A 26,167-nucleotide genomic window follows, 5' to 3' on the forward strand; every position below is an offset into this window, starting at 1 on the left:
TCATCATTTCCATAAGACGAGAGGTATTTTCGTGCTCTGCTGATATCTAAATATACCACGTCATCCACATTTTCCTGGTCTGTTACTTTGAAGTGACCCTGAACCACTCCTCTGGTACTCAATAAAGGATATTAAACTATATTACCTTTTCATATTACCCAATTACATAGTCAAGACTCTTCTGGGAATAACCTATACCTTGTAATTCCTCACAAACTCCATAGCAAGTCATTCATTTCCATTAATTCAAGAAATACTTACTGATATTCCACTATGTGCCAGGTACTTCTCTGGACTATCCTTCCTTAAAGTGGTAATTAAGTATTCATGGCAGTATTGCCTCAACATCCAACCCTGCACAAACAGCTACCTGCCATGTCTAGTTCTGCCATGTCTGCCACACTGTCCTTCCTGATCCCACCCGAAGCTTGAAAGGCTTTCTCACTGACCTCTACCCAAATTACTAGATAGACTTTTACAAAATTTTGAGAATGATTAAACTACCATACCATCATTGCCTTTTCTAGAAATAGTCTCTCCTTCTACTGGGTTCTCACAGTATCTTATATATAACATTCTTATAGTACTTAGGGTATTCTACTTTTTATCATACTTATCTGTCTGCATATCTTATCTTGTCCCCTAGATCATAAGCTCCCTGAAGGCAGGAACCATGGTTTACTCAGCTCTGTACACCCAGAAAAGTTTTACCATGCTTGGCATCTGGTGATGTTGAATGATCAATAAAGAGAAGAGCAGCCCCTTAAAGCAGCAGTTGTCAGGCTTACCTGCACCTCTACCAACCAGTCCACAAGAATGGCCCTCATGCAACTGCTGATGTCAGTCTGCCTGTGCATGTATTTTGTAAGTATGAACTTTTCCTGGCAGCAATAAAAAAGAAATATTAACAAATAAGCACTTCTTCTGTTCAAAAATGGTAACTTAGAAAAAAATACTGCAACTAATTTCTCAGAAAAATAAATTATAATAACATAATTAATTTCTTCACAGTTCTACCTCATTATTTTCAGCTGGTATCAGATAGGGGAAGATCAAAGTATCTTTTTCCAGATGAGTTCTAGTTATCCTTGGGAAATGGATGCACATTATATTCAAGTGTCAGGGTGGACAATGAGGAGTCCAGGATGTATATGGAATATGAGCAGGAATAGGCCTATGACTATAGAAAAATACCAAAGAGGTTTTGCCCCTTCTTTGCAATTCAATCCAATGCACAATCCCACACTATGTAGAGCAGTGCTTCTCAAACTTTAACATGTGTACCATTTGGGATCTTTAAAATTCCCATGCCAATTTAGAAGGTCTGGGGTGGGGCTAGGTTTCTGCATTTCTAACAAGATCCCAAGTGAAACTGACAGTGCTGAGCTAAGGCCCACACTTGTAGTATAACAAAGTTATCTCTTACTTCCTCCAAGATATACTAGAAAAAGTGAAGGATCTGGAGTCAGTTAATCAAACATTACGTCTCTAGAGAAAAGACAAGATATTCATCCTCCCTTTTATGTATGGCCTGCTAAAATTGTTAGCTGGTTGGTAGATAATCTTGGCCCCATCTGTTCCATTGAGAGAGAGAGAGAAGAAAATTGGGAAATCAATGAATTTTAGTGGTCAAGGAGACTGGCAGATTTCAAAGGAGGAAGAAAACTTCACCAGGCTGGAGAGTGATTTTACATATGATGCCAGAAACTTGGATAGAGAAGGGAAAAGATTGCTAAGAGCAGCCGCCCAGAAAGAGACTACTATTTCTGTGTCTGAGACTGTCTCCTCAACAATTACAGGTGCAGGCTTATGGTCTTCAAAGTAATCAGACTTTAGCCCATATCCCAGCTCTACCATATACTAGTTATGTGATTCTGAGCAGTTTCTACAATCTACAAAAAGGGGGTAATAATACCTACTATCATGGAGTTACTGGGACAATTAAACAAGATAATGTGTATAAATCCCTTAGCATAATGTCTAACTTATAATAAATTACTAGTAAATGTCAGTTGCTGTTGTTGTTATTTTAATCATCATTACTTCCCCTTCAACTTGCATTTTAAGGATGGAGTGATGAGAAAATGAGACCTAGAAATCATTCTTCTCCAACAGCCACCTACATACCTCTCTCTCCTTCATGTAACTGAAGATATCCTTGGCATATATTGAGTTGAAAAATGGATCATTATGGTTCTTGTCAATATCCTCCAATGGGGTCATCTGCTTGGAAATCACCAAAAAGACATTAGGAGGAGAAAGATTCCAAGGAAGGCTTAGCACATACACATAAATGATACACTCCTTTCTTCCCACTGTCTTCTGCTAAGTTTCCTAAAGCCTTATATATCCTGGGCCATAACAGAGCACTGCTTGGTCCTTCAATACTCATACTGCTAACTGACCAAGAAATGTTTAGTCCTCCTTGTACATGTCTGCTCTGCCCTAGCAAATAGACACCATTTTTATAAAATGGTAAGTTCAAGACTCTCCAAGAAAAACACTTTTATTTTACTATTTCAACTTATGTTGCCTGTCTTCTTAGGTCACTTGTTTTGTCCCAATGCTTTGATCTAACCCAATTCATTTTCTTGGTAGCCTTTTCCTCCCATCTACACATTTACCCAGGTTGTTTTGCCTACAAGAAAGGTATTTCTCCTCCTGCTTGCCAAATCTCATCCCTTCATCCTTCCAATTTACAACTTAAATACCATTTTCCTTGGGAAATACCTCTGTGGACTTTACCCATCTTTGACTGGAGCCCACTACAAATGCAGATTGCAATTACTAAGAAAGGCAATTTCCTGAAGGAAATTGGCTAACCACTACTGTAAAGACCAATTTTATACATACACACACACATACATTCCAGATCCTTGTGGGTATTCTTGGAATAAATACTTTCTGTTTGGGTGTATTTCTATGTCAGTTGGAAAGTCAAGAGATCCCACAAGGCTAACTTTATTTACTATAGCTTACTATATACAGATCAATTGCTTAGGAAGGCAAAAAAAAATCTCTTTACTGACAGCCACCTACAGGATAACAAAGAACACATTATCTAATTTAAGAAGGAAGAGAACACAATACCTCCTTCTGTGAACTCTTGCTCCAAGGTGAGAAAGGTCTATTAGAACTGGATTGACAAGCACTGGACTTGTTTGTAGTACTGAACTTGCCCACACTGGACATGGTAGCATTGCTGGACATGCCTATTCTGGATTCGGGGGCAGTGCTGGACACATGTGAGCTGGTTTCAACTTGGAGGATCAAGAAATCTTCAAGAAAGGTGTCTTCCTTGTGGATGGGATTCTCTTGCAAGGCCAGTGGCTCCTTCAGGGACAACTCCTTATCAGTGGTGGATTTCTCATTCAAGGCACATATATCCTTGAAATGGAATGTCTCATTGAGAGTAGGCTTCTCCTGTATGGCCAAGGACTCCCTTAGGATGGTCTTCTTCTCAATGCTGGGCTTCTCCTGCAAGGCCGAGGGCTCCCTCAGGGTAGCTTCTTCCTCAATTGTGGGATTATCCTGCAAGGCCAAGGACTCCCTTAGGATGGTCTCCTCAATTCTGGGCTCCTGAAAATCCAGTGGATGCTTAATAAGGGATTCTTCATTGGTGATATTCTCTTGCAAGGCCAACTCCTTCTTCAAGAGGAACACCTCCCCCTGAGCAGTGAGTTTCTTCTTTAAAGATAATTGCTTCTCAATGCTTATTGTTGCCACCTCAGTAGAGAGCTCCTTCTTCAGAACCAATGTTTTATTTAAAAGGGATGCCTCTTCAGTAGTGCTTTTCTCCTGCAAAGCAAACAGCTTCTTCAAAGAGTAATCTTTGGTATCAGTCTTCTTCTGCAAGCCCAAAGCCTTCCAGAAGAGGGACTCATCTTTGTTGGTAGGTTTAACATGCAGTGAAAATGGATCCTGAGAGAGGAATTCCCCCTCAGTTGTAGGCTTCTCCTCTAAGGCCAATGGTTCATTAATATAGGATTCTTCTTCAGTGGTGGTCTTTTCTGCCAAGGCCAATGGCTTAGTTGAGAGCAACACCTCCTGCAGAGTGGTGTGCTTCTCTTTCAGTGCAGATGGATCCTGGAAGAGGAACTCCTCTTCAGTTATAGACTTTCTATGAAAGGTCAATAGATTCTTAAAGGATGACTCTTCTTCAGAGGTGGTATTCTCTGAGACCAGTGGCTTCTTTAAGAGGAACACCTTCCCCTGAGTGATTTGCTTTTTCTTTAAAGATAAAGGTGTCTTGGTAAGGACTGCCTCCTCAGTTGAAGACTTATTCCTAAATGACACTGGCCCCATACAGAAGGAATCTTTATCTTTGCCAATCATATTCGGCAAGTCCAACAGTTCTTTGCACATGGACATCGTTATAGGAGTGGCACACTTTTTCTTCTTTAAAGATAAAGGCTCCTTGGTGGAGACTGCCTCATTTATGCTATGTTTCTTCCTAAAGGAAACTGGTTGCATAAGAAATTCATCTTCACCATCGATATTCTCCTGCAATGACCATGGCTTCTTCAAGAGAGCCACCTCCCCCTGAGTGGTGTGCTTCTCTCGCAAGACAGAGGATTCCTTGAAGGGAGACTCCTCCTCAGTGGTAGGCTTCTTTTTAAAGGGCAATGGCTCCTTAATCAGTGACTTCTCTCCAGAGGTGGTCTGCAATACTAGTGGCTTCTTCAAGCAGGACATCTTAACCTGAGTAGTACATTTTTTCTTCTTTAAAGAAAATAGCTTCTTGGTGGGGGTTGCCTCCTTGATGGTACATTTCTTCCTAAAAGCCAAAGTCTCCTTTAAAAGTGACTCCTCCTCAGTTGGAGTCTTTTGCAAGGTCAATGGCTTCTTCAAGATGGACATCTCCTCCTGAGAGGTGTGCTTCTCTTGCAACATGGACGGGTCTTGGAAAAGGGACTTATCAGTGGTAGGCTTCTTCTTGAAAGACAGTGGCTCTTTAATAAATGACTTTTCTCCAGAGGTGGTCTTTTGCGATTTTAGTGGCTTCCTCAAGTGGTACATCTTCCTCTGAATGGTGCACTTCTTTACAGGTAATGGCTTCTTAGTGGAGTTTGCCTCCTCAGTAGTATGTTTCTTCCTAAGAGACATTGGCTCCATAAGAAGTGTATCCTTACTGTCTTTTTTCTCCTGCAATGCTTGTGGCTTTTTCAAGAGGACGTCTTTCTCATCAGTGGTGTGCTTCTCTTGCAATACAAAGGGCTCCTGGAAGAGAGACTCCTCCCTACTGGTAGGTTTCTCTTTAAAATACAATGGCTCCTTAATGAGTGCCTTCTCTCCAGAGGTGGCCTTCTGCAATTCTAGTGGCTTTTTCGAGTGAGTCATCTTCCCCAAAGTAGTACACTTCTTCTTTAAAGATAATGGCCTCAAGGTGAGGAATGCCTCCTTGACAGGTTTCTTCTTGAAAGCCAGTGTCTCCTTAATGAGTGACTCCTCTTCAGAGTTGGTCTCCTGCAATACTAGTGGTTTCTTCATATGGGACATCTTCCCCTGAGTGGTATACTTCTTCTTCCTTGAAGATATCACCTTCTTGGTGGGGGTTGCCTCCTCTGTTCTAGGCTTCTTTCTAAAGTTCATTGGCTCCATAAAGAAGGAATCCTCTTCAACACCGATGTCCTGCAAAACCAAGTCCCCCTGATATATGCACATCTTCTTTAAGGATAATGTTCCTTTGGTGATGGCTTCCTCCTCAGTTTTATTCTTCTTCCCAAAATTCATTAGCTCTACAGCAAATTCATCACTACTATCAGCCTCCTCCTGTAAAGATGGTGGCTTCTTCATGAGGGATACCTCCCCCTGATTTGTGGACTTCTTTAAAGATAATGACCTCTTGATGAGGGTTGTGTCCTCAGTACTGGGTTCCTCTTCTAAAATTATTTGCTTTTTGAAAAATGATGCCTCTTCAGTAGTGGTTGTTTTGGAGATGGTCGATATCTCCACATTTGGTACCAAGGTAGTAGAGACCACTACTGGCAAAGGTTCCAGCTTATAACTGTAAAAGACACAATGTCTGGGTAAGAAGAATGTAGTTCCTAGAATCTTCACCTACCATCTCATTTTGTTGCTGCAGTTACAAAAGGTATAGAAGGGGAAAGGGCTTCAACATCAAGAGACAGATTAAAAGGTAAAAATCAATGGGTACCATACTGAACCAACTAGGTAGCATATTGTATAGTTCTATGGCCTAGGTTCTCACACTTTTCTGAAAAATTTCTCCGAAAATCCATGTTATGTTTTCCTATATATGACTTATTTACTTTATTTATATACAAAGTCTTTATTATAATACTACCACATTGTACGAGTTATATGCTATATAGTATCAGTCTCCCTCACTAGCTGCATTTATTTTTGTCTATCAGCATCAGGCATCTGGCAAAATGTAGGCTGAAATTAATATTGTTTGAAGGCTTATGAGAGAATTATAAGAGAGAAGCTTATGAGAGGTTTATGAAGGCTTATAAGAGAAAGGTGGGCTGGCACTTAATATTGGTGGTGTCTTTTTTTTTTAAGTTTGAACTACAGAATATTTTATTTTACATTATGTTTTTATTAATTTTTTTCAAGTTAGTTAACATACAGTGTTGTCTTCACTTCAGGAGCAGAAGCCAGTGATTGTACTACTAGGAATTTATCCAAAGGATACAAAAATGCTGATTCACAGGGGCAAATGCACCCCAATTTTTACAGAAGCACTATCAACAATAGCCAAATTATGGAAAGAGCCCAAATGTCCATTAACTAACATTGGTGGTATTTAACCACATCCCCTTCAACCTAGGCTATTCATGAGATACTTTCCCAGTGGAGATAATAAAAAAACCAAAATAGACATTTGTTCACATGTGTCAGACTCAAAGCTTTGTTCTAAACAGGATTTCATGACCAAATCACTGGAAGACTCGAAATCAGAATAAAAGAGAATTGCAGAATGCAATCATCAATCTGAACAAAAATAAGTCTCTCCAAAAGACTAGGTACCATATGATTCCACTTATATGAAATGTCCAGAATAGACATACCCATAGAGGTATATCCATAAAAGAAAGCATATTTGTGGTTGACTATGGCTGGAAAGGGGTAGAGAGGAGACTAGAAAGGGGGACTGGCAAAGGAAAGGGACTGCTAATGGGTTCAAGTTTCTTTGGGGTGGGGGTGTTGAAAAGTTCTAAAATTAGATAGTGGTGATGGCTGTACAACTCTATGCTTATAATTTAAAAACCACTATATTGTTTTAAAAAAGAAAGTGTTTTGAGAGGTTCCACATGGCCAGATAGATTCCAGGTCCCTCCTGATGAGAATTTTTAAATGTAGTCTTCAGATAATCTAGTTATGATTAAAAGTATGCATTCTGGCTAGACTGCCTGAATTCAAATCCTGGCTCCTCCACTTACTAGCTGGGTGACCTTGGGCAAGCTGATTGTCTGTGCTTCACTTTTTTAACCCATACCATGAGAATCATATTACCTCCTTTGTAGGGTTGCTGTGAAGATCTACTTAATATGCAATAAAAACATGTAAAACAAAAAACTGTTTGAAACAACTGTATGCCAACAAATCAGGTAGTTTAGATGAAATGGACAAATTCCTAAGAAGACACAAACCAGCAAAACTGGCTTAAAAAGAAAATAGGAAGTATGAATAGACCTATAACAAGTAAAAACACTGAATTAATAGGGGTGCCTGGGTGGCTCAGTCAGTTAAGTGTCCAACTTTGTCTCAGGTCATGATCTCATGGTTTGTGATTTTGAGCCCCGCATGGGGCTCTGTGCTGACAGCTCAGAGCCTGGAGCCTGCTTCGGATTCTGTGTCCCTCTCTCAGTCTCTCACTTCCCTGGCTCATACTCGCTCGCTCACTCTCTATTTCTCTCAAGAATAAAACATTAAATTTTTTTTTAAAAAAACACTGAATTAATAATTGAAAACTACCCACAAAGTAAAGTCCAGACCCAGATGGTTTCACTGGTGAATTCTACCAAACATCTAAAGAAGAATACCAGTTCTTCATGAACAACCCCAAGAAATAGAAGATATGAGAACAGTTCCCAACTCATTCTAGGAAGCTAATATTACTCTGATACCAAAAACAAAGACATCTCAAGAAAAGTATAGTCTGATATCTTTTATAAATATAGGTGCAAAAACATCCACAAAATACTAGCAAACTAAATCCAGCAACACGTAAAAGGATTATACACCAAATCGGATTTGTCCCAGGAGTGCAATATTAGTTTAACATCCAGAAATCAATTCATGGATTAAGCCATATTAACAGAATAAAAAACAAAAGCCACATGATAATCTCAATAGATCCAGAAAAATCATTTTACAAAATACAACACCCTTTCATGATAAAAGTACTGAACAGACTAGGAATATAAAGGAGATTCCTCAACTTGATAAAGGGCATCTACGAAAAACCCAAAGCTAACATCAGACTTAATGGTGAGAGACTGATGCTTTCCCCTTAAGATCAAGCAAAAGACAAGGATATCCAACTCTTCTTTAGGGGATGGGGGATTGGTCAGGTAGCAGTAGATAACTCATATAGCACTGCTGACACTTTAGGACTAAACCCCTCTATTCTCTGAATAAATTCCAAACTCTTTGCCATGATCTGCAAGGTCCTGGTGACCTGGCTCTTATCTGCCTCTCCAAGTCCATTTCTTAAGAAACATTGGCATGGGAAATAAATATTGAGTATCTACGATATCGTAGATCAGAGTAGGGTGATCAGAGTAGGGGTGATCAGAGTAGGCTTTCTTGATAGAGTGAACAATGGTCTTTGTGACTGAGAGGGTTCCTGGGATGCAAGACTTTCAGTATTAAAATTGGGCAAATCCTATGAAAACCAGAATAAGTTGGTCACCCAATTATTAGAAGACAAGAATGTCCACTATTGACATTTCTATTCAACAAAGTACTAGAGGTCCTAGTCAGGGCAAGAAAATAAAAGGCAACCAGATTGGAAAGGAAGAAGTAAAACTATATTAGCAGATGACATGATTTATACAGAGAAAATCCTAGGAATCCACATAAAAACTATTAGAACTAATATATAAGTTCAGCAAGGTTCCATGATACAAGATCAATATACCAAAATCATACATATATCTATATCCTTGCAATGAACAATATGAAAATGAAATTAGGAAAATAATTCTATTTGCAATAATGTCAAGAAGAATAAAATGCTTACAAATAAATTTAACAAAAGAAGTACAAAACTTATACTCTGAACACTACAAAAATGTTGAAAGAAATTAAAGATCTAAATAAGTGAAAACACATCCCATGTTTGTGGGTTGGAGGACTTAGTATTATTAAGATGGTAATACTCCCCAAATTGATTTACAAGTTCAAGGCAACTTCTATTAGAATCCCAGCTGGCTTATTAGTGGAAATGGACAAGCTGATTCTAAAATTTATAAGTAATTGCAAGGAACCCAGAATAATAAAACAATCTTGAAAAAGAAGAACAAAGTTAGAGGAATCACACTTCCCAATTTCAAAACGTACTACAGAACAACAAGAATCAAGACAGTGTGATACTGGCATAATGATAGACATGTAGATCGATGGAATAAAACAGAGTTCAGAAATAAACACTAATATTTACAGTCATTTGATTTTTGACAAGGATGCCAAGATAATTAGGTGAAGAAAGAGTAGTCTTTTTAACAAACAGTGCTGGGACAACTGGACATCCACATGCAAAAAAATAAAGTTAGATCCCTAACATACACTACCAACAAAAATTAACTCAAAAAGGAATAAAAATCCTAAGAGCTAAAGCTTGAAAACTCTGAAAAGATAATCTTAAATCTTTGTAACCTCAGATTTGGCAATGAGCTCTTAGATAGGACACCAAAAGCATAAGTAACAAAGGAGAAAATAAACTGGGCTTCATCAAAATTAAAAATTTTTGTGCATCAAAGGATATGAACAAGAAAGTAAAAAGACAACCCATAGAATAAATGAAAATATTTGTAAATTACGTATCTCATCAGGGACTTGCATCTAGAAAATATAAAGAACTCTTACAACTCAATAACGAAAAGCTCAACAACCAATTTTTTTTTAATGGGCAAAGAATCAGGGGCACCTGTATGGCTCAGTCGGTTAAGTGTCCGATTTCAGTTCATGTCATGATTTCATGGTTCATGGGTTCGAGTCCCACATCGGGCTCTGTGCTGTCAGCTCAGAGCCTGGAGCCTGCTTCAGATTCTGTGTCTCCCTCACTCTCTGCCCCTCCCCCACTCGTGCTCTGTGTGTGTGTCTCTCTCTCAAAAATAAACATTAAAAAAATCTAAAAAAAATAAATGGGCAGAGGATCTGAATAGACAATCCTCCAAAAAAGTATACAAGTGGCCAATAAGTACATGAAAGATGCTCAACATCAATCATCATCAGAAAAATGCAAATCTAAACCACAGTGAGGTATCACTTCACACCTACTAGGACAGCCATAATTAAAAAAAATAGTAAGGGTTGGCAAAGATGTGGAAAATTGGAAACCCTCATACAGTGCTGGTAGGAATGTAAACTAATGCAACCACAATGGAATACAGTTTGGCAGTTCCTCACTGAGTTCACCATAGAATTACCATATGACCCAACAATTACATTCCTAGGTATATACACAAAATAACTGAAAATAGGTGTTCAAACAAAAACTTGTATACAAATGCTCATAACCACACTATTCACAATAACCAAAAGGTCAAAGCAACCCAATGCCCATCAACTGAAGAATGGATAAGAAAAGTACAGTATATTCATACAATGGAATATTGCTGGTCCATAAAAGGAATGAAGTACTGACACCCAAAACAACATGGATAAACCTTGAAAACACTATGCTAAATGAAAAAAGGTAGACACATAATACCACACGTTGTATAATTCCATTTATACAAAATTTCCAGAATAAACAAATCTATGGAAATGGAAAGTAGATTAGTGATTACCTAGATCTGGGGAGGATGGGGGAACTGAGAAGTGACAGCTAAAGATACAGGGTTTTGGGGTGTTTTTTTTGGATTGATTAAAATGTTCTAAAATTCACTGCAGTGATGGCTGCATAATTTCAAATATACTGAAAGCTTTTGAACCATATACATTAAATGGGTGAACTGTATAGTATGTAAATTATATCTCAATATAGAAGTTAGCAAAAAAAAAAAACCTCACTTAGAATAAAATGTGATTATAGTGAGCTCTCAATAAATGTCAGCTACTAGCTCTAGTGCTATTATTAAGGTCCATTCCACTGAATCCTAAGTGAAGGCAAGAATGTTTACGGTATTTTGTCAGGATTTCTCTGCTAAAGTTAGAATTATAAAAGAAATTCAGGAGAAAATAATGCAGGGAATTAAAGTCAAAATACACATAGAAATCCCAGGAATTCATTTCAGCAAGAAACTAAGTAGGGATAAATACTAATCTGGTTTGATTTCTTTCTGCTAGGTAATTAGAAAAAGTGACGCATGGACCTAACATGTTAATTGTCTAGAGTTACCCAAGCTTTTTCTCTTACCCTTTGGAACTCATGCTTAGGCCTGCTGTATCTGTTCAGCTAATTTATTCTCTTCTTTCCTGAAAGTAATTCCCACTGGGATGAGGAGAGGTTATAAAAAGGCCTCACTCCACTTTCTAACTCTTCTTCTAATAAAAGTTTTTCTAGGGGTAAATCCTTTTTCTAACCCAAATAAGAATACTCATACCTACTTGCAAAACCTATGAACAGTTCCCTGTAACATCTGGAATACAAATGTTTTGGGCCTAGAGAGAGAGCAATTTCTCTCCAGTAACAAGGAACAAGCCTCTCCCAAAAGCTTCTAATGAGATAAGCAGATTGGCAAACTATCAACCAGCGGCTGAGTATCCCCTGAAAAGTTGCCACCATATTCTCAATAATAGACTAGCTCAAACAGGGACTGAATCACTAAAAGAGAGAAAAGATGAGCCCAAGATCTTTTGGCAAACTTCCCAATGACAACAGCTCTTTCAATACGCACACACCACGGAAGGAGAGAAGAGGCCTATAACACTTCAGCAACCACAGCTGGGCCTACCTCAGCACCCAGGGGTTAATGTATAATCACCACTGTGGCACACTAAACATGTCTCAATGGGGGACAAAAGGAGGTCAAATGATGTCACATACTCTCCTTTACCATCTAAAACAATGCCATCAGAGTCACTTCTTACTCACCTTTCCATGTTCATCTCATTGTTTTTGGTCAACCCAAGAGCAGGTGTGTTCCCTTTTATCTTCTTGGAAACATCTTTAACAAACTCCTTACTGGCTTCTTTCTTGATCTGGGCAGGTTGAATTTGAGAAGCCTGTGAAAAAAATGAGGTGGGGGTGGGCAGGGGAAGAAGGAAGCAAGGAAATCTAGAGAACCACAAATTATCTAATAGGTAGCTCTTATAGGAAAATTTTGACTCACATCCCCACCTTGTTTGGGTATTCCCAAGAGTAATAATAGAAACATCTCACAACCAGTGTGGTACTGGTGCCAACTAATCACAGCAGAAGCTAGCAGTACAATAGTACTGCTAAATATTAGCTAAATAGCAGCCTTAAATGATTCCAAGATACAAAAAAAATGTAGTTCTAATCTCCATGTCAGGTATACTGGCTGGCAAATTCCCAGAAAGATGTTTTGTTAATCTCACATTCCACTTTGACTCTATAAGATATTCAGAGGGAGAAAAAGGTAATATAACTGGCTTGGCTGCCTGGGTATACCAAAATCAACTAGCTTTTCAGGTAGACCTCTGCCACAACACTACCTGCAATACATCTATCCCATCTCATTGAGGGGAAATTTATTTAACATGGGGCTTTGGGGAGCTCTACCATAAACTCTAATCATGACTAATTGTATTAAACAAAAGAGATCATGAGACTGTGAATATTTTCAGTAAAAATAAATTTAAAAGTTGTGCCTTTAAAATGAAACAAACTGAACATAATTGTATTCCAAATAAATGCCATAACCACATTAAGGGAAAAAGAAAAAAGAAAACAGAAGAAAATACAACAACTAATCCAAATAAACACAGAATTAGACTATATACCCTTAAGATACACATCTTCAGTCAGGATGGGTTTGTGGGGTGGCAAAGAACATTGCAAATAAAGCTGGAACTATTTTTAACAGGTTTATTATGGTGGTATGAATGAAGTAATTTTGAAACCCTTTTAGATGGGTTATAGTATTGAGTAAATGTGTTGATGTCCTTGGTTACAAGAGTTCTCACTGTAGGAGAAAGAAAATACAAATATGGATTAGGGAATGCAAGAAAAATCCCTGAAAAATCCCTGTGTATTGGAATAGGAACTGTCCAAATCCATGATTTCTTAAATAGGTGTATGTATATACATCTGAGTATATAGGTATATGTATACATGTGTGTGCATCTGTGTATACAGATATATGTATATGTATGTTTAAGTACACATATGTGTGCATGCATAGGCATATGCAGATATTTCCTAGTTCTGTCTGCTGAAAGGGCAGAAAAAGTAGGTGCTCCAGTAGCACACTTAGCACTGAGATCTTGGTCTCTAATACCATTCCCCACTAAAAGGAACCAGAGTTCTTTGGAGAAATGGTTGACTCCAGGGCTGAGAAAAAACAGATGCAAGAGGAACCTAGAACATCTTGCTATGGTGGAAAGAAGAGGCTCAAAAAATTTCTGAGATGGGGTGCCTGGATGGCTCAGTCAGTTAATCATCTAACTCTTGATTTGAGCTCAGGCCATGATCTCATGGTTTGTGAGTTTGAGCCTTGCATTGGGCTCTGTGCTGGCAGCATGAAGCCTACTTGGTATTCTCTCTCTCTCTCCCCCTCTCTCTCTGCCCCTCCCCCACTCATTCTCATTCTCTCTCTCAAACATAAACATTAAGAAAATTTTTTAAAAATTTATGAGAATATGTCACAAAGACACAGCAGTCAGATTGAGGGGAACTCTACTGGCCAAATCTGGGACAATTTGAGCACCAAAATAATTAAGTACAATAACGAACAATAAACCACTGAAAAAATGGGAATTTATAAGTCCACACTAATAATAAATAAACAGGGAAGGAGAGAAGGCTCACACTTTAATAGAATACCAAGGGCAGACTGGTAAATGTGAAGTGAGTGCTATAGCTGGAAAAATCATCATAAAGATTTGGTTTAGACAAAAATCATCAATGGATGTTAAATCTAGGGGAAAATTTTTATGTAGAGCAGATTATTTGCAGGCTCTTAAGAGTGTGTCCCACAGACCACATATTAGTTGCAAGAGGAAAAATTATAAATAGTAATTACACAGTGGGAAGCCAGACAACATCTTGACTGGAGCTCCCCAAAGCCCCATGTTAAATAAATTTCCCCAGACAACATCTTGACTATCACCAGTGAGGGACAGATGGACATCATATGCCTCCAGATGTGATATCCTAAGGACAGAACATCACCTACACAGTACCCCAGCCAAGTATGTATAATATCAATCTAGTCACATAGAAGCATCAGACAAACACAAAATGAGGAATGTTCTATTTTTAAAAAGGTGTCTAGGTGGGACTGTATTCTTCAAAAAATGTCGATGAAAAACAAAGAAAGGCTATGGAAATATTCCAGATTAAAAACAGCTAGAGACACAACAAGTAAATGATACTACACTGGATCTTTTACAGGAGGGTAAAAATACTTATAACATTGACCTTATAAGGTCAACTGAAAAAATTGGAATATGGATAATAGGTGACATAAAAATATATCAATGTAAATCTATAAAGTTGTTAATAGTACTGTGGTTATACAATACAATTTCTCTGAGGAACTATATACTAAAGTACTTAGGGGTAAAGGACCATGATGTATATAAGCAAATGGGATAAAATGTTAACTATAGGTTAAACCAGGTGAAGGGTATATGTATATTATTTGTACTACTTTGTATTTTTGCAACTTTTTGTAAACTTGAACTTATTTCCAAATGAAATATTAAAAAATATGCCTTTGTATCATCAGATCATAATAAGCAACCACAATTCAATAGGGAATTCTTTCCTAGGTCCCCAAGTCATCCAACTCTGCTCCTCAAATAGCTTGGCACTATTTTCATTTTAACTTCTTACCTAAAGTTTTACAAACTCCCTATATGTGCAACCGAGATTCAGTATTGGAAAAGAAATGTATTCTTGGCAGAAGAGAGGTGGAGACCCCAACACTTAGGGTGAAACTCTCTACTTGCCATATGTGAAAGTTAAAAGCACTAATATTCTCAGATTTCAGCTCAAGGGGACCTTAATCTGCACTTCCTTACAATTGTTTCATTAAAAAAAAATATGAAAATTGTGTCCTACTGACACAAAATCATTTAGGTAAATGTGGATACAGACCCTATCTCCTTGTCTACTAGCTTAGGATCAGTTCTTACATATCAAAAGTCCTTCCCATGCTTGAATGATAAAGAGGAAAAGAAAAATACAGCAGATTAATTACAACAGATAGATTCCTTTGGCAGGCCAGGACCTCACTGGTGAATGCTGAGGAAAAGATAGATGTGTGGACATGGAGACTTAGTAATACAGACAGAAAGAAGCAAATAATCATATAGGGAATCCCCAAAATTCTGAGAGAAAGGAGCCCTCACCCCTAAAATAGATGAGCTCAGACATAGGAATGATTTAGGCACATTGTAATGATGGAACTTTCTCTGGCAAGTACCAAAGACTATTCAGGGGGACCAAATTGAATCTTCAGAACTTATATGCAAAGGGGAATTCTGGTTTCTGAGTTTCTGGAAAGCTAGGGGTAGAGCTACTGCTGAGAGATGCCTTGCTTCTCCCACTCCAACCCTATATAAGGATGTGGCCTAATAGATAGTGCATTCAGTTGGAGAACCAGAAGGATTCTGCATGATTTCTTTTCTATTTATTTGTGTTTGTTCTTTATGAATTGTAGTATAAACTTCATGGAGGGAAAAAAAAACGACTTACACACAGCCAGAAATTTTCCCATATGCTGTGAGACCTTGCTTTGCACAGTGTCATAATTGCTCTCCCATCAGAGACTCTGGGGGTCAAGAGAAGCCACACTAACATGGGCTGCATCCGCTTCCTATTTGTGTAGCTATCTTATTTCAGCTAAGTTTCTAGATCTATGGCTAAATAAGTCAGGAAACAAATCTAACCCTATAGGTCTGTGTGGGAAGGGTCTCTTTCAACCAATCAACAGTCAATCTGAAATTATTCAGAAAGCCATAACCTAATTATATATGTTGCAATCTGCATGGGAAAAAGACTATACTAGTACAAAGGTGGTCACATAATACCTAAAGAGGAGAGATCCAAAAGAGAGAACTTTGCCAATACTTATCCAATCTTGCTCAAGGGAGTAAAATATTGTCTAGTAGATGTATTCTGGTAGTCACAGAAGGACACTCTATTATGGAGGGCAGGGTTCTCTGTATCCTAGATAAAACAGGCTTCAAAAGCAACATTGGGCAAATCCTAATCTGCATACATAATTATGGTATCTACCTCATAGAAATAAATGAGGATTAAGTGAGTTGATACTGGAAAAAGTGCTTAGACTAGTGCCTGGCACATGGTAAGCACTCACTTGTCATCAGTTATTATTTTCTAAGACCAAAGATTACCTTTGGCCCAATTCTACATTCATTTTTTTTTTTTTAATATATGAAATTTACTGTCAAATTGGTTTCCATACAACACCCAGTGCTCATCCCAAAAGGTGCCCTCCTCAATACCCATCACCCACCCTGCCCTCCCTCCCACCCCCCATCAACCCTCAGTTTGTTCTCAGTTTTTAACAGTCTCTAATGCTTTGGCTCTCTCCCACTCTAACCTCTTTTTTTTTTTTTCCTTCCCCTCCCCCATGGGTTTCTGTTATGTTTCTCAGGATCCACATAAGAGTGAAACCATATGGTATCTGTCTTTCTCTGTATGGCTTATTTCACTTAGCATCACTCTCCAGTTCCATCCATGTTGCTACAAAAGGCCATATTTCATTTTTTCTCATTGCCACGTAGTATTCCATTGTGTATATAAACCACAATTTCTTTATCCATTCATCAGTTGATGGACATTTAGGCTCTTTCCATAATTTGGCTATTGTTGAGAGTGCCGCTATAAACATTGGGGTACAGGTGCCCCTATGCATCAGTACTCCTGTATCCCTTGGATAAATTCCTAGCAGTGCTATTGCTGGGTCATAGGGTAGGTCTATTTTTAATTTTCTGAGGAACCTCCACACTGCTTTCCAGAGCGGCTGCACCAATTTGCATTCCCACCAACAGTGCAAGAGGGTTCCTGTTTCTCCACATCCTCTCCAGCATCTATAGTCTCCTGATTTCTTCATTTTGGGCCCAATTCTACATTCAATTAGTAACATCTTAATTATCAATTCTGGGTTTTGCTGGTAACTTAATAACACCAGGAGGGAGGTAACTTGGAAGTGAACTCAACAATTCTCATCAAAATTGAGTTTCTCAATCTCCATAGTTGAAGACCAGATAGATCATGGAACTGCAGTCCTCAATGGTTCCGTACATCGGGGCACATTTTTTTGTGGTCACTATGAATGGGCTGCTGCTGGAATTTAATGCCAGGAGCCAAAGATGTTACGGCTGAGAACAGTTCTACACAACAGAAAAAAACTACTGTACTAACTGCCCATAGTATTTGAATTGATAAATACTTCCCCGAACGACAATGACTCCATCAAGATACTTACTTCCAAGGCCTAGGCAGCTAGCTGAGCCACCTCTGGATTTTATCTAAATGTAAGATCCCATAGTTCTTATATTTATCTACAATTTCACATCTGATAATCACTGTCTGCTGCTTCCAGACAGCTCAACCAATTAATCCAGATGGTATGCATCAACAGAAGAGCTCCTGAAGTTTCTGAAATTGGGTCATCCATTCCAAATAAAATTGGCTCTCGACACTCTAGAGAAGGTCAGGGTCTGGCAAACCAAAAAGGTCCCTTAAGGAAGAGGTTATCTAAGCCTTAGCAAACCACAGCAGAGGATTGAACTAGCATACTCACGTTGGTGAGATCTTCAAAAGCTGATCTCTTTTTGCGTGGTCTCTTAGGTGAAAATGAAGATATCTTTGCTTGGTAATTCTCCCTTCTCTAAAAAAGTAAAAGAGACAAATAAGTATATCCAATCATGAACACTTTTCAGGGACTTTGGATCATCTTTAGAGCTCAGGGGGAAGCTCCAGAATCTCCAAGCAACCAAGGATATATAGAATAAACTACAACAAAATGAACTACACAAAATGAAATTTTGGCACTCGCTGATGCTTAGAGTCCCTGAAGGAGGTAATCACTGATGATAGGGACAAGGCTATTATGATGACCTTTAGTGTAACTCTTAGAATGAGTAAAATAGCTTAGTAAAGCTAGTTTTCCCTCTTAGTTCTCTGATCTTTATGGTTATCCAACCTAAGATTATCAATCACCACCAGCACCCAGCTACTCCCAGTCTTTCCTTTAATATGGATGCTCTCAAGCAAATTAGTTCAATAGTTTAACAAATAAGTGTCTCTTATGTTAAGTACTTAAGACATTCCCAATACAGACAATAACACATTATCTCTAGATCCTGGTCCAGGATCGCCTCTCTACTAGCTATTGACATTGGACAACTCATGTAATCTCTCAGCCTCAGTTTTCTTATCAGTATAACTGGAATGATAAACTTCCTTATTTGAAGATCAAATAAGAAAATACATGTTTTAAAAAGTCTGTATAAACTTAAGTGTACATAAATCATATTTTTAAATAATATAGCCCAATATGATTTTAAGCCTCATAAAGAAAATTCTGAATTTTTTAAGTATACATTTTCATGATTTAATTTTGTTATTTTTTAAGTAATCTCTGTACTCAACATGGGTTTCAAACTCACAACCCTGAGATCAAGAGTCAGATACCCTACCAGCTGAGCAGACCAAGCACTCCAAATTTTGTATTTTGAGAAAGGAGTTTGATAATCCATATTAACCTCTAATTTGTTAGTGTATATGAATGAGGGTTAGTAGAAGGAAGGAGAGGTGGATATTTTGGAGCAGAGGTGGCTTTCTTTCTAGCTATTGTTTACCATGCCTTACTCAACTCCCATGTGAATAAGGCCATCTCCATGGGGCTAGAGGTTAGGATGAATTATACCATAGGACTCTTCTGCTCCCTAACAATTTTTATTTGGTAAAAGTCTCCTAAGTCTCAAATTTCCTTTATGAAATGAGAACCCTGCCCTACTTATATCAGAGAGCTGTTATAATGGGAAGCAGAACATTAGGGTAGTGCCATTTATTTGCTCTGTTCCTCATCTAGGCCATGAAAAGTTAGTACATGACACAATAAGTGATCAGAAGTTTAAAGAATTGGATAAACAATATAGACCCACCTAGTACAGCAAAGCAATCCTGAAAGAGAAGAATTACTTCTGCTTTCTAATTGATTAAGCTTGGAAATCAGAAAACTATTAGTCTTTTATCTAGTTCTTGATAAATAATCCTAGTGGAAATAATTAGCAAAACTAAAATATTTCGTGGTTACACAAATCTCACAAATTAGCTAAGAAATAAACTGTCCCAATTCCCATTTAATATTACCAGTAGAAACAATCAGCCCCAAATAAAATTCACAAGTGAAACTGAACTCAATAAAATGTAGATTTACAAAATGTGCCCCAAGAAAGTTGGATTTGGAAAAATAACCACCACAAAAGAAAACTCATTATGGCAGAGCTCTAATGTCTAATATTGACAAAAATCTGATCAATGTATCAAATACTTCTTACCAAATATACATAGGAAAAAAAAACATTTAGCCCCTCCATGAAAATCATTTTAGTAAACCAAAAAATGAAAATGATTGGAAAATGTTTATCTGTACTGCGAGAAAACCAATCAAGGAAATTAAATTGGCCTAATGATGTTTGCTCTAGGAAATACTCCCTTAATGACAATTCATCAGTGTTAGTAAAACTCTGATTAAAATATGTATGATGAGGAACAAAGAACATCACAGGGTTGGAATGACACTGTCAAACTATCCACAAGGTCAAAACAGCAAAAGCAAAATGGATGCATTATTCAAATTTAATAGCTGTAAAAAGCACGATAATCCATTTGTTGATCTAATCTTCATATTCTCCCCAGGAGGTACCAAGCAGCCTCCTGGCAAGGTGCTTTGAACATCTCCCAGAAACCAAGAGTATAGATGTGATCATTAATGAGAGCTCAGTACTGTTTACTTTTGAAGGTTGTGAAGGGTGTCCTTCATTTTAGCTATGCATTTATGGAAAAGTAGAATTCATGCTTAGAACCCAAGTTCTAATTTGCTGGTCTTCTTCAACTACAAGGGCTACCACGCCTTCCCAATTTCTCAGATTAAACAACACATATTCAGAAAGATTAGGGGTGGGGATAGGGCCTGAGCCAACACAGGAAGAAGCTACTCGAGACACTGTTGGGAGAGACGGCTTGCTCTAACCTTTCCATATTGGCCATGATCGCTGGGCACAACGTTGCTGGACTGAGATTTCTTCATCTCAGGTTTAGAGCCTCGGGATGGTAGTGGCAGTGGCATCTCTTACAGATTCAGCAGTGTCTATCCAAGATAGGGCTGCAAGCAGAAAGCGACTCTTTAAAACATCATTCACCAGAAACATCACAGCATTCTCTGAAAACCTGTGAGAATACCCAAGCTCTCTCTAGTATCTCTAGAAGAAAACATACTTTGAGGTAGGCAAATCTGGGTTCAAATACTGGTTTTACCATAATTAACCTTGGGCAGTCTAAAAGCCCAGCACAGTGCCTGCCATCCTGTGTGGGCACTGGAACTATGGCCTACCTCCTAGTTTAGGCCTGGGAATACTGGGAACAAATCACATGAATGTTTTGCATTAAAAACAATCAAGAACATGACAGATCACATAGTATGGAAGCCAGTTGGAAGGGTTAATGTTCTTTAAAAGGCACAGGGCCTTGGCACAGCAATTATAATGATGCTACAGAGAAGACACAAGAATATACTATACACACATATACATGATAGGCCAAAGTATTCAAACACTGCATTCCATCAGAAGAAACTGTAATCCAGTTCCAGACACCTGGCAAGAAAAAAATTCAAGATGAGATAATGATAGAAGGAACTAACTTATTGAAAAATCACTTGACATAAAAATTTAACTGTCATTACAGCCCTTGGGAGAGTCCTATCTTTGTCCCATCTCAGTGGTGGACCCCATTCTACATTCCTTAAAGTTCTTTGTGAGTCCTCAATAGTTGGGATACACTTAGGTGACTCACAAGCAAATGCATTGTCAGGAGGAACCAGTTTTTGGATATACAGGAGACCTTTCCCACTCAGATGCAACTGCCCTTCCAACCTCACCCACATTCAATCTCCAAGTTCAACTGCATTTGACAAATAATAGGCTCCTCTAAGAGAGACCCTAAAGGCAATGCAACAAACTTACCCGCCACTCTGTACCTAGTATTTCAGGCAATGGAGATACAAACACAAATCATTCATCTTATCCTGTAAGTATTCACATGCACAGCTCTAACAGTAACATAAAAATGTGGCAATGATTTAATAAGAGTAAATACAAAGTACTACAGCAACATAATAGAAAGTCAGTAATCTTGTAGGGGGGATAAAGGGGTGGAAGAAGCCTTCACAGAGGAAGTTATATATGATCTAGACTTAAGTGACAAAGGGGATCCCAAGCAGACTGGGGAGCTTTGCAGGCAAAGAAAGCCTGAGCGCAGGCAGAGGCTTGCACATGGCAAGCACAGCAGGTGCAGGGACTTCCCAGTTGTCTGGAGCATGGATACAAAGAGTGTATTGGGGAAGAGTCAGAAAGGGGCCGAATACTAGGCTAGGCCCAGCCTGCTAAGAAAGGGAAGCAGAAAAGACTGCAGCTTGAGAGGAAGGTTTAAGAAAGGAGAAAGGCTGATTTGGGTTTTGCTTTGGATAGAGAAGTATTAAACATTTTGTCAGGAAAAATCAGTACAAGTATGTGCCTCCGCATTTATTACCTCAGTTCGTCTCACAACAAAGCAGTAAGGGTACACAGTACAGATACAATTCTTTCCACTGTAGAGCCCCAGATGTGTTAAGTAACTTACCACCCAGGACAAAACTATTAAGCAGCATAGATCACCCAGCTCTTTCTAGGGCTCTTTTTAAAATACCATGAAGTCTCTCCAATCATACTCAAAAGCACTCTAAAGCAGTCCCTGGTCCAAAGCAAAAGGCTTTAATGTGGAAGTGTAAGGAGACAGAATGAGCCTACAGATTTTTTAAAGAAGCCACTGGGTTTTTAAACCAGCCAACTTAGCATCTTCGAGCCTTAATTTTCTCACTTGCAATAGAGCAATACCACCATTTATTTGTAGAAGCATCATATGGCTCAAAAGGAAATTTGTATGTGCAAAGCCTAACACATGGTAAGCCCTCAAAGTAAGTGGTGCATCTTATTTTCCTTTTCATCCCCCAAAATCCAAACCTATTTTCTATCTCATCTCTCAAAATTCAGCCAAGCAGGAATAAAGCTAAATTGGGTGCACCCACCCTTAACCACACTGTCTGAAAACCACTTACCTCACTATTATTATTATTCACACCTCATACAATTTTTTTTAATGGCTGACCAAAGATTCATATTCCGAAACTTTTATCTTTCAAGGGGGAAATAAAAAAATAGACTGGATTCAACAGGATAGAAAGCTTTCAGTTGATTACATCACAGAGTAACTAAGCCTGAGAGAATAAGTTTATTCAGATGATAATCATAATCACACACCACCTTCATTTTCCTGAACACTAATCACTTGCTTTGGGGGACACACACACTGACTTAAGTAATTTCTTTGCCATTAAGAGGGGGTAGGGACTTGGCACCACCAAAAACAGCTTTCATTAAAGGACATTCTGCAGAACATTCTCGACTTCTACCACCTACAGAATGGAGCCTTGCTTGGACAAGAAAATCAGAATCCTTTCCACTTTCCAGACTTTCCATATTCTCTACATACACACTGATAAGTGTTGGAGATCCCCTGAGCATCCCAGGGCTGATGATAAAACCCAAACAGGGGCAAATTGGCTCATTTAGAAACCCAGATGCTTAGACTCCAAAACTGTAGATCAAGACAATCTATAGAAAACAACAGCAACTTCATTTTATATATAAATGCAGGTTATAGACAGCAAGACACTGGGGAGACAATGCAGCATGGTGTGCATGAAAGCAGTACCAGGCTGTGAAGGATGCCTAGGGTAGAACTCTGACCTTGCCCCTAGCTGGCTGGATGACACTACGCAAGTCTCTTTTCTTTAGGCCTTGTCTCCCCACCTTAAAAAATGAGGCAATGGGACCAGAACCTCCTAGCTATTCACCATGGTTTGAACAGACCAGCAACATTAGCATCACCTGCGAGCTTATTAGCAATTTAAAATCCCAGGTCCCAAACTAGACCTACCAAATCTGAAAGTGCAAGTTAACAATATCCCTAGGTGAGTTGCATGCACTTCAAAGTTTAAGAAGCACTGTTCTGGGTCCTTTGACTTCTGACATTCTAGGATCCTAAGTGGACCAAAGCGGAGAGCAGTGGGAAAGCCAGCTGCAGCGGTTGGAGTAGGGGATAGAAGACAGCCAGTGGAGATCAAAGGGAGAACAAGGTAGAGAGCACACATTTCCATCCTCCTTCATATCCTACCACCTGTAGTTCAAAAGACATCCTGCAAGTAGCATTCTCTGACTTAAATAAGGGTCAATGAAACTAATCCTCCACACTTCCACTTGTGAAAAGACGTTCTGTAAATGTACTCTGATTCAGGCATGTGTACTGCCTCTAGAGTACTGGTCACTCTATCTAAAAGCTAGGACCTAGTCTCACTCGTTTTGCCATCTCATCCTCTAAAACACACTCCTGCCCAACTTCGCTCAGACTGCTGACATCAGAACAAAACAAAGGTTTCAAGACAAGGATGCCGCGCTTGCGGGCGAGAGAAGAAAGCGTGTTAACCAGGAACAGGAGTGGTGCTGAGGCATCAACCCGCGTGCGACTGGGCCGGACATTCGAGCGGACAGTACAAGCCCAAAGGCGCCTACCTCACATCGAGACTGAGGGCAGAACAGGAAAGATCATGGACGCACTCCTAGACCAGGAGAGGCCCGGGAAATGAACGGAGCTCCGTGTTGTAGCGACCCGTGTCCTTCTCAACCTGGACTGTGCCGGCTCCAATCCGCCCAGTAGCGAATTTTGAAAATTACAGCACCAGAAGGAAGCGCAGTGGTGATTGGCCAGAAGGAGCCAATCAGCGTGCACAGTTGGGACGCGTGCTCCCCCAGCCAGGAGAGGCGGGGCTGGGTATTTTTAAATTGAACTCTGCAGCTAATAGACTTCGCATTGGGGCGTGGTTTCAAATACAATTGGTTGAACTAGTTAGGCCTGACCAGCGGAGTACTGGGCTCTTTAAAGAGACGTTTTCTTTAAACAATCCTGCTTCTAGGATGGGAGGGAGTGGCTGCATAGTGCAGATTCAGACCAACTAAAACATTAATACTAATAACCCTTTGTAGAGTCAAATGTTAACTCCTGCTGGCTTCACAAATGGCCTTGTGAGGGAAGGGCAGTAATTATTGCCCCTATTTTATGAATAAGCACCCAAAGTGCAGAGAGCTAATAGTAGTTAGCATTAATTTACCAAGAGCTCTGTGCTAACTGCTACAAATTTTTGTTTTAAATCCTGTCCAAAAAGAGTTACCTTTATTATTGCCATTTTACAGATAACAAAATTGTAACTTGCTAACTGCTCAATGTCACAAACCTACATTGTGGCAAAGCAGGTATTACAACTCAGATATTCTTAGTCATTTTACTCATTCATTCATTCATTCATTCGTTATTGAGCACCTGCTTTGTTCCAGGAGCTAGAAAAACTATAGATGAGTAATTGACAAAAGACTTGAAAAATTGATAGCCCTGCCCTATCCTCTAAGGATGCAAAGAGTAAATGGAGATACCAAAGATAAAATCCAGGACTTCCTGCATATACAGCAGATACCACTAAACTACATCCCTGCCTTTATTATCAGCCCATTCTCCTTTTAGTATCTCACAGCTTCTACATTAAAGGTGGATTATTCACATGATCCCAGGCCTTCTTCTCTTTTTAATCTCCTAGTTTATTTCATCCAGATCCACGACTTTAAACATCATCTAAAAGCTGATCCTGAACTCCAGATTCATAAATCCAACTGACTACTCCACATCTGTACTTGGATGTCTGATAGATACCTCAAATTCAACATGTTCACAACACTTACCAAACCTGACCCTTCTTCTGATGGGTCCATTCCAATGGAATGGGTCCATGCCAAAAAATGGTACCACGTCAAAACTGTTAATCAAGCCAGAAACCTGGGTATCATCCTTGATTCAAACTCTCTTCCATAACCTTACCTTCCCGCATCCAATCCTTCAGCAAGTCCTATTGATTCTACCTTAAAACTGTACCTTACATCCATCCACTTCTTTTCATCTCCACTGCCACCACGGTCTCTCATTTGGACCACTGCCATGAGCCTCCAAGCTGCTCTCCCCCTTTACAATATTGATCTCCTTTAATGTGAATTAGAGATTACAAGACCACTCGTTTTTAAAAAGAAAAATTATATCCCCTTTCTCTCATGCTTTAGTGGTTTCCCACAGAACATAAAATCCAAACTCCTTACTCTGGTCTACAAGGTCCTGCCTATACCATTAACCTCATCTCATACCACTCTTTCTTGTTCACTACGTGATAGCCATATATGTCTTTCAAAAATTTGCATATAATAAAATCCCTCTTCTCAGGGTCTTTGCACATGATGTTCCCACTGCCTAGAACATTCTTCCCTCCATTCTTTAAATTGTTTTTTTCTGATGCTTCAAGTCTCAACTTAAATGCCCCCTCTTCAGAGAGGCCTCCCCTGACCATGTTATCTAAAGTAGGATTCTCCTCCCACTCCTTTATACTATCCCAGCCCCTTACATTTATTTTAGACTAAGTACTACTATTTGTAATTTTTTAACCTATCTCCT

The 26,167-nt window shown here is 39.0% G+C and overlaps 1 protein-coding gene across 2 annotated transcripts in view; it reads right to left on the reverse strand.

Annotated features, from left to right (window-relative positions):
• CCNB3 (cyclin B3) overlaps positions 1 to 24,325 on the reverse strand; it is a 61,126-nt gene extending 36,801 nt beyond the window's left edge. For both annotated transcript variants that reach the window (XM_081794275.1, XM_081794277.1), the window contains exons 1-7: positions 24,193 to 24,325; positions 20,559 to 20,690; positions 18,102 to 18,188; positions 12,233 to 12,363; positions 3,091 to 6,007; positions 2,128 to 2,223; positions 789 to 881 (exon numbers count right to left, since the gene is read on the reverse strand). In XM_081794275.1, the coding sequence (XP_081650401.1) occupies positions 789 to 881; positions 2,128 to 2,223; positions 3,091 to 6,007; positions 12,233 to 12,363; positions 18,102 to 18,188; positions 20,559 to 20,654 (3,420 nt within the window). In that variant the 5' untranslated portion in view covers positions 20,655 to 20,690; positions 24,193 to 24,325. The remainder of the gene's footprint in view (positions 1 to 788; positions 882 to 2,127; positions 2,224 to 3,090; positions 6,008 to 12,232; positions 12,364 to 18,101; positions 18,189 to 20,558; positions 20,691 to 24,192) is intronic.
• Between the last annotated feature and the right edge of the window lie 1,842 nt (positions 24,326 to 26,167).

Source organism: Panthera onca, chromosome X (genome assembly GCF_046562875.1).
Source record: "Panthera onca isolate mPanOnc1 chromosome X, mPanOnc1 haplotype 2, whole genome shotgun sequence".
Lineage (NCBI taxonomy): Eukaryota > Metazoa > Chordata > Mammalia > Carnivora > Felidae > Panthera > Panthera onca.